The 9,743-nt window shown below is 42.7% G+C and overlaps 1 protein-coding gene across 1 annotated transcript; it reads right to left on the bottom strand.

Moving 5' to 3' along the window:
- Positions 1–1,714: 1,714 nt before the first annotated feature.
- Positions 1,715–6,993, bottom strand: nfkbil1 (nuclear factor of kappa light polypeptide gene enhancer in B-cells inhibitor-like 1). Its single transcript, XM_039772708.1, has 5 exons — positions 6,889–6,993; positions 5,220–5,500; positions 4,734–4,846; positions 4,290–4,404; positions 1,715–2,433 (listed from the first exon to the last, which is right to left on the bottom strand). Coding segments are annotated over exons 1-5 (1,086 nt in total). The 5' UTR covers positions 6,891–6,993; the 3' UTR covers positions 1,715–1,858.
- Positions 6,994–9,743: the final 2,750 nt, after the last annotated feature.

Here is a 9,743-nt window from a genome sequence, read left to right as displayed (position 1 = left end):
GCTACGCTCGCAAAGCTAGAAATTTGAGATCATTTATTTTTAGTATGAAATGGCGAGGAACAAATGTTTGGCAATACGTGTGAATATTCTACTGAACGATTTTTATTTTATTTCAGTACGATACTATGGGTTAAATTGCTTACAATTATGGAATGTTTAATTATAGATACTCTAAAAGGCAAGGTTACTGGACATTTTAAGTAAATTTAAATGTGCTTTACATTGAAAGGGCATTAAACACTAGATGGTCCTAGGGGTAAAACTTTGTTCACATCCCCGCTTATCCAGTTTATGGCACAAGTCCCTCAGAAGGAAAATATGTGCACACGCCATCAATTTACCTGACACTGATGTCTTTGAGATGCAAGAGAAAAAAATAAAGGAAAGCCCCAAAAGACACAAGGAGAAAATGCAAAGTTCACACAAACAGGATTCAAACCTAGGATGCGAGATCCATGAGACACCAACTCTGACTGCTGTGCCACCCTGAACTGAAACCGTGGATTCTATGATAAGCGTGCAAAGTCATATTTTTGTCCAAAGGGTAAAAATGTAGAAAGGGCCAGCTGCTATGGGTGTGCACAGACTCCAATAGTGATTTAAATGACCATTTAGTATGGTGGTGTACACAAATGTCAAGTACAGAACTGGATGCAAGTCACGAGACACTGACAAATGAGCCATGTAACAGGACAGTAAAATAGTTTGCATGCAATCCAGGCCGTTCATATAACAATTGAATTCTATTTTTTTTTTTTTATTTCAGCTTATTTATGAGGTAAGGAATAAGACTCCAGCTACAGTGCAAAAGTCTATAGATATGTGTGCAGCTTTTACATGTTAGTGGGGATGAGAAACAAAAGGAAGAAATTAAGGAAGCAGCCTGGCAGTGCAAAGGTGGGATGAGAAGATGGAGTAAAGGGACTGTATACAAGTACAATGTTTTATGTACCCACCAATTTCAAACCATCATATCCTGACCAGGGTTGGAAAGAAGCTGGTGTCTATCTGGGAGCATCGGGAGAGCAGCCAGAACAATCCCTGGACAGGGTGCCAGTCAATACCAGGTAAAATGTATGGTTACTGTGCAAATCTGTGAGGGATGTGCACTCTGCGACCATCTTGAATTTTTCTCTTTAAGTTGGTCTCATTGTTTTAGAATTTCTTAACAAAGGTCAACACTCTCTCCGCAAACAGACACACTGTTGATGGCTGTGCCCAAGAGGCCATTAAAGGCCTGGATCTTGGTTTTTATCCCGGACACTAGCAAGCCCAGACACTCTGACTCCTCACTCAGTCTCTCAAACACTCCAATCAGAGCCTCCATTGACTCTGCGAAGATCACAGCATCATCAGCAAAGTCAAGATCAGTGAATCTTTCTTCACCAACAGATGCCCCACGACCTTGCCCAACACCCAGTCCATATAAGCATTGCACAGAGTAGGAGTAGAACACACCCCTGATGAACCCCATAATCAACTAGGAAAAACGCAGAGGTCCTGCCTCCACTCTGCACAGCACTCACAGTACCAGCGTACAGGCTGGCCACGATATCCAGCAACCTCGAGGGGATCCCGCGAATCCTTAGGATGTCCCACAGGGCAGCTTAAATGTATCAATATGTATCAGTACGGTTAATCCGTTAATAAAGAAGATCACCAAGAATTGCTTCAAGTAGTAAATTATTTTTTTTTAAATTATACAAAAAATAAATAAAAATTGAGAAGTATGTGCAAAGAACTAATTAAAAGAGAAGTTGCAATTATTATAAATATTGCCCAGTTTTACAGTCTGTTAAATTTCCTTCAAGACTAAGGAAACAAAGAGCACATCGATATTGCAGGCCCAGCCCTGGGATCACTTGGAGCTTTCGGCGAGCCTGTTTAGCTCCTGCGAGAGGGCTGTCACAGTGCTCAGGATTTGCGTCCGCTCTTCTTCCTTCAGTCGTGAACCACAACGCTGGATAAACTTGTCTGGGTGCCAGAGAGCCTGCTGTTGCCTAAGAAATTTCCGAAAGGCGGCCTTATCTTCTTGATTCACTCCATAAATGATCACATTCACCATCTCCTGAACAGATCCACGAGGAGAAGGCCAAGGAATATCTGTGTACCCGAGCATAGAATTCGTATCTGCTTGGAATGAGGCAGCACACTTCTCCTGGTATCGCTCCTTTCTGCTTTGCAGCAACTCTGTTTCTTTTCTTGTCGCAAGAGCTAAATAAGCCATGTGATCGGCTTCCAGCTTTGCCTGAAATGCCCTCTGACTCTGCATCTCTGCGTCCGTATCCATTTTACTGGAGCCGGCTTGCTTTCCGGAGCCAGACTGCCATGTGCTCTTTTTGCTTTCTGCCCGCTTGTGGCCGTATTCTTGCCTTATTCTGTTGGCCCACTGATCAAAGGTCTCCGGTTCTGGATAGTCCTGTGAAAAATCACCTGTTGATGGAAGGAAAATAAAAGGAGGAGATGAGTACAAGATATCTTTGTATCATAAGGATTTAAGTTACCAGCCTTTTGGAAATAAAATATGGCAGACAAAGACTAAAATATGAACGACCAGGTGATTGGAAAACAAAACATTACAGCCAACCTAAGGGTGAGGCCTAGAACAGGGTTTCTTAAACTATGGGTTGCAGGTCACCGTTGCATTTAATGGGAAAGGGTAATACGTGGTTTGTGAAGTGTGTCATGGTGGATTGCCATGTGCTAATTAAGCAATTAACTTTGCAACTCTCAAAAGGTGACAACATGAGGATATGAAGAGAAACAGCACAATAGGACAAACCACCCCTATGACAATCATGGGCAGTTCTCACAGTGGGACTCCATCCCTCCCTGGCCATGATTGTCATTTGTGAACCTTGAAGGGGAAACTCCCATCGCCAATGTTCTGATGATTGTAAAGGAATGGGTCTCAAAAATGCTAAAAATGGGCAACATTGGGTTGTGAGTTTTAAAAAAAAAAAATGTTGGTAACACTGCAGTTTAAAAAATGCACATGGGCTTCTTTTAGACTTGACACTTATAAAAACATTATAGACAGGTTATTCATCTCTGTGCTGCGTGGCGTATTGACATGCTGGTACAATTACTTGTTAATACTGTATGAAGGATTCACAGGTCTTAAACTAAATATGTCAAGAGAAGTGTGTCTCAGGTGAGCAACTGCAGGCCACTCCAAAATGAAGTTGTGTTAGCAGGTCACACTGTAGAGATGAATAAACACTTTACTGACACTTTCAAAAGTGTTACAAAGACCCAAAGAAGTGTTTGTTAAGGCCTTGTTATTGAATAGTAAATAAGTGAGAGATGCACTGTTGCAGTACCTAAACTGAAGTGTTACCAAACAGTTTAAGAAACCTGAGCCAAGAAGACAGAGATGGGTTGGATAACATGAAGCAAAAGGTGGAGATGACTGGTTGATAAGGCACACATAATCCCACAGATGACATGGATGGAGTGGTGGAGCATGGGAAAATAAATGGGCCTCAAGTGTAACCTTGTCGAGAGGTTACTTTCCTTGGCAGTGACATTCATGTGACTCTTCCTATGAAGTCAGTAGACGGATTGGGAGAGCATCGGGGGGTCATGAGGTCGCTGGAAAGGGGTGTATGGTGCTCCCGATATCTATGCAAAAGGACGAAGGTCCAAGTCTTTAGAGTCCTGGTGCTTCCTGTCTTGCTATACGGTTGAGAGACATGGACGCTATTTAGTGACCTGAGACAAAGACTGGACTCCTTTTGGTACTGTGTCTCTTCAGAAAATCCTAGGGTATCATTGGTTTGACTTTGTGTTTCTCATGGAGTCCTGAATGAGGCACATGACCTGCATTGTGAGGGAGCGTCAGTTACGGCACTACGGCCATGTGGCACGTTTCCTCGAGGGTGGTCTGTCTCGTAAGATCCTCATTGTTGGGGACCCGAGTGGCTGGACCAGGCCAAGGGGTCTCCCACGTAACACCTGGCAGTGGCAGATACAGGGTCATTTCCGGAGGGTGGAACTGGACCCTGTGTCTGCCTAGGGGGTTGCCAACCGGGATCCCGAGTTGTTTCATCGTGTAGTGGGTGCGGCAACTCACTGTACCAATGCATGCTCCCCAACTTGACTTGACTTGGGGCAGCCATCCAAAACGGACATTGTTGTGCTCATCACTGTTTTTCAAACAGGCACACCCCACCGAATGCTAACAATGTGTTGTCACTATTATGGGATGTAGATCTTTTATTAAAAAAAAAAAAAAAAACTGATCTGCTCTCTGTAATTATGACAAAAACACATAAATCATAACTTACGGTCATACTGCCCAAAGGTCTCAAAAAGTTCTTCCTCGCACTCTCCCAAAAGTTTCTCACGCCACTCTCTTTCAGGATCTCCTCCTGGGCGTTTTTCTCCGTCTAACGTTAATGTCTGCAATAAATAGGAATCTGTTAATCATCCTAGGAAAGTTTAGAAATTAAAAATATAAAATGGTTCCATAAAGTGTAATTAGCATGTAGAGGGTGTCAAAGTGAGAAGGCCTGTGGGCCTGAAGGTTTATTAAACTATGGGTTGCAAGTCACCATTGCAATTAATGCAGATGGGTCACTTATGGTTTGTGAAGTGTGTCACGGTGGGTCGCTGTGCGTCAATTAAGCAATCAACTTTGCAGTCTACCACCCAGTACACAATTGAAAAAGTGACAACTATTGAATAAAGCTCTATGTAAAGCAGGCGACACCGCTCTTTGTCATACTGACCTCTTCTGGCTGCATCCACTGCAAAATATCCTGAGGTGTTACTCCAGCAAGATTGGGGGTCTCCATGGCTGCTGGGCAGATTTTCTTCAGAGGAACAACAAAATCATCATAATCTGGAGATGGGGTGGAAAGGGAGAAGCAAAACACCAAAGGAATGAGAAAAGGAGAAGGCCATTGTATTGTAAAAACTGTTTTGAAATGCAGACCCCATACTGGAACGAGAAACTTCCACACTGCAGAATACTGCTGAAGCAAATGCAACGAACAGCAAGGGGAGACAAACAAAGGCACAGAGGACACAGAAAAGGGACATGAGAACTGACAGTGGGAAATGGAAGTTCACATCTGAGTGCTGAATGTAGTATAGCAGGGGAGTGCAAGTAAGAATATCACTGTTCTTTAAAATAAATGTACGGCACAATGTAAATTAAATGATAAGCAGAAGGCCACATGGACGATACAAATTACTGGCCCACCTTTACCCACCTCTCTTGCCATGCCGCAGTGCCCTGTTTGCAGCCACGTGTAATGGGGTGTCACCCCTCCGGTCTCTGCTCAGTGGATTGGCGCCCCTTTTAATCAGAAGCATCAGGACTGCATCGTCGCCCAGGGAGCAGGCTAAATGCAGGAGGCTGCGGCCTTTACGTCCCGTGGAGAAGTTGAGGTCGACGTGTTTGTGCTTACGCAGGTACGATTTGAGCTTCAAGAGGCTGCCTTCCTCCACATAGCGCAGGATTTTCTTTTGTTTCCGAGATGCCTTGGACGTCCTGCATGGGAGGAGAGAAAGATTTAGGAGACCAAAGTCAAACAGTCCAACAGCTGAAATGAAACTCTGTACTCCCCAGAAAAGCAGCCATGACAACACTGCATGGGCACTAAGTGCCAAGCACAAAGCAGGAGCCCACCAAGAACGGAGAGCCAGGGCTCAGCCACCCTCAATTCAAAGGGGTCTCTGGAAGTAGTCGGCAACATCAACGACAATCATCTGAAGCTAAACTCAAGAGGACAAGGAAGAACAGCACTGAATGTACAATTAAAAGGTCACGGTGTGATTTAAAGGTTAAAAGAAATAAAATCCCAAAATGAACAAAACACATTAAAGACAATAAAAAATTCTGCAGTTTACTTTATGGTGGAATTTAACAGGGAGAATACCAAAGGGAAACGACTTCAGAAATTCACTTGTGGGATCGATCGATGAGCACTGCATGTGTCCATTACATAGAGCCTTTGACTTTTATATCCACTGGATATGAAAGGCACTATATAATGGACACCTGCAGTTTTGTGCGTGTCCCCTTGCGTTTATCATTGAGTGTCTTTCATATCTATCAACAATCTAGTATATAATCCATTGTATTTATCTTATACTGACTTTTGTACCTCTATATTTACTAAATATTATATAGCGCATTTCAAATCTGTCGCTCTCCTCAATTCCAGACCTGACCATACGACTGTAGTTTGTAAAAGTAAAGACCCCGTCCAGTAATAACGGCACTTGCGTATGTCTGGTCGCTTATCTGGAGACTTCATGAAATACTGGAACAGCATATGAAGTCGAGTGATGAGGGCACCGAGGACAGTGGCCAGCACAGCATCAGGGGGATGACCAACACAGATGGTAGGCACAACTCGAGGGTAGACCGTCACGTACAGTGGCACTGTCCAGTTTGACTGGCTGGCATAGAAGAAGGCAGCCATGACGGGACAAACACAAGTCGCGTAACCTGCATGTCGTAGGGTGGTGCAAGAACAGCAAAGGGGGCGGACGGGCAACGATGACTAGAGCGGGGTGTGGCGCCAGGCTTAACCGCTGCGCCACCGGACACTCCAAACCAAAGTCCCCAAAAGTGCATTCGTGTTATTTTTGCGGTTAAGGACTCAGATTTGACTGTCAGTTGCGTGAGTTTGCGAACAAAGTGTGTCGCTTTTTAACGATGTTTAAACTGCTGTCTTGCCCAGTTCTGGCTGTACGTGTCTCGGCGTGGACTACAAACACCGGCAAGGGTGCAAGTGGCCTTTACAAAAACAACAAGAATAATAAAATGTAAACTAAAAAAATAGTACTGATTATAATGTATTGTCGTCCAAAATGAAAGACGCACTTGTATTTCTAATTTAAATCATTTAATAAAGATAAAAAAACACTCACATTGTAACTCGTCGCGCGATCCATCAGACGCCGGCGGCCAAACAAGCAGGATAGCTAGTTTCTTATCGGCTCGGTTATGATGTAACACATTGTGCGCAGCACTTTTTTTCCTGTCCTCTGGAAACTTCAGTTCATGTTGTTTTGGTCCGTATACCGGGTACTGTACACGACCAGTAAGGTATGTTTCTTAAAAGAATGAAGAAAAAAAAAAAAAAAAAACAAACTTAGTGCCCAGGAAGGGGTGGGCCGAGGTGTACAAGACTGCTTGTTGCCTGTTCTGACTGGAAATGGATCTCCGCTTGTTTATTTTCTCTACTGACACTGCTGACTCAGAGCTCAATGATAACACCAATGGACAGACCCCTATACAGTTAAGCCCCATTTATATTATTCAGTTTAAAAAGGTCTCTTTAACGATTTCAAATTTCTTTGTTTTACCATGTGTTTAAATTGAATAGCACTTTATTGTGTGCGCTAGCTGTGTCTGTTTATGGGTTGAGATCTAAGTAATCAATGGAGACCTCATTATTAATTTTTCCAGTGCTTCACCTATTGGAATGTATTTTGTAATGCGTGTAGTAATATATTGTAATGATGTGCATTTTAATTCCAAATGTAATGCATTTTATTACAACAAATGCTTGTGATGTGCTGTTAGAATGCTAAATGGAAAGCATTTTATTATAACAAATATGTGATGCACCATCTGTTGAAATGATAAATGCATTTTATTATAACATGTTTGTGATGTGTTATCTGTTGGAATGATAGAGACATATCAACTAGTCAGACACACAGATACTTGTCCTTTTATTAAAGTTGATGTTATTTTTTCAATGTGTATTCAATATTTTAGCTGTAAACATTTTAATGTTCTGAGCCTGTACTCAATGAGTTGTGCTACACAAAAATAAACTGAATTGAATCAGGGTGACTAAAATGGATGGCAAATTTCTATTGGACAAGCTTCAGAACTGGCCAAGCATTTGGAAAATGCAGTTCAGTGTAGAAAAGTGCAAAGTTCTGCATGTGGGCAACAGGAACATCAACTATAAATACAAGTGTGGAGAGAGTGACCTAAAGGAAGCAGCATCTCAAAGGATTTTAGGGGTTTATGTTGACACAACATTCTCATTGTCTACACAATGTGCCGAAGCAGAGTGAAAAGGCAAATAAAATGCGAGGCTCTATTGTAAAGACTTGAATATCAATCAAAGAATGTTATCTTTAAACTACTACGGGGCTTCACCCCCTACCCGCTTTGTACGCCAACCCCCCGGCCTGCACTACATGCCAGCCACTTCACGTCTCTGCTGCTTGTGTATGTGGATTTCACTTTAACCAAACAACAAATCTTTTAATTTTCGCAGATACGCCTCTTCATTGGGAAGAAACACTACTTTTCCGTGATGGCAACACGAATTAGACGATCTACAAGTCTCTGACTAAGTTTAAATACGAAAAATATATTTGATCTCTTATCACTGTTCCGTTATTTCACGGAATAATAATTTCCGTTTGTTAGTGCTAATGCGATCTTTACTATCATTTTTTTGTAGACTTTTGTATTTTACTACTTTCATTATCTCTAATGTTTTTGAATTATTCTAATCTGTCTTTTATTTCCGGCTCCAGGCGTGGTTAAATCGCTTGGCACAAAGTCCTGTCTCGCGGGACGTGAAGGTGTCTCTCTGAAAAAGTCACGTCTCATCGCAGGATTTTTTTATTATAATAGAGAGACTACAGTGGGACTACATCTGAAGTGCTGTGTTTAATTCTGACTACCACACTACAAAAAAGATTTAACAGCAGCACTTGAATCAGCATGGAACTCAAGGACATGTCCTACTGTAATAGGTTACAGAACATCCATCCATCCATTATCCAACCCGCTATATCCTAACTACAGGGTCATGGGGGTCTGCTGGAGCCAACACAGGGCGCAAGGCAGGAAACAAACCCCGGGCAGGGTGCCAGTCCACCACAGAGGCTCAGACAGTTACACATTTTTAGTCTCACCGGGTTTATACTCTGCACATAGATCGCCACACAGAACACATTACATGTACAGTATGATATTTCAACTCTCTGCACATTTAGAATCCTTAGATTTATACCTGATATCACTTTCATGATGAAATGCATTAAAGTATGGATGTTACATTTTACAGATAAATCGTTCATTTCGTGTAAATAATGTATACTGTTAATAATTACACACATGGGGGTGACACAGTGGCGGAGGGTTAGCGATGCTGTCTTGCAGGTCGTCACGTCACTGATATTGCCTACCCGGAGTTTCCATGTTTTCCTGCTGGGTTTCCTCAGTGAGCTCCGGTTTCCTTCCAAAGAAATGCAGATTTGGTGCCGCTAAAATGACGCCACTGTATGTGAGTGCTTGTATTCACCTTGCGATGAGCTGATGCCCCGTGCAGGGATTGTTTCTGCTTCGTGCCCAATGCTAGCTGGAATGGACACATCCCTGGATTGATGGATTTAATCATTAAACATCCTTTTCAGAGATATTATGGTAAGGTGTCATCGAAATTTAATGGGTGTTCCAGGCAATTCACAACACAGCGAAGCCGAACCTGTTGTCACCGTGATGATATCTCGCACTGCCACCTGGTGGATTCCTCCAGATTTACGTAAAGTACGCACGCAAGTATGAACAGTAAAACGCTCCAACACATGCGTCGCGTGAAGTATAATATACCTTTAGTCCCGGCATTTAAAATCCTCAGAGACATTGATAAAGTTGATCCAGCAGAATTCTCAGGAGCACCAGCGGCGATTAATGGAAAGTGCACTTAGGACTGCAGCCAAGAAGCACTTCCTTACGTGAAGAGTTGTGG

Source organism: Polypterus senegalus, chromosome 12, assembly GCF_016835505.1.
Source record: "Polypterus senegalus isolate Bchr_013 chromosome 12, ASM1683550v1, whole genome shotgun sequence".
In the NCBI taxonomy this organism is placed as follows: domain Eukaryota; kingdom Metazoa; phylum Chordata; class Cladistia; order Polypteriformes; family Polypteridae; genus Polypterus; species Polypterus senegalus.
This window is presented reverse-complemented; position numbering and strand designations above follow the sequence as displayed.

What these genes read in the sequence shown, in the direction of transcription:
- nfkbil1 (XM_039772708.1), bottom strand. An exon ending in ACTGCGGCATGGCAAGAGAG is followed by an intron (nt 4,847 to 5,219) that starts GTGGGTAAAGGT and finishes CCCCATCTCCAG; the next exon opens with ATTATGATGATTTTGTTGTT. An exon ending in GACCTTTGGGCAGTATGACC is followed by an intron (nt 2,434 to 4,289) that starts GTAAGTTATGAT and finishes TTCCATCAACAG; the next exon opens with GTGATTTTTCACAGGACTAT.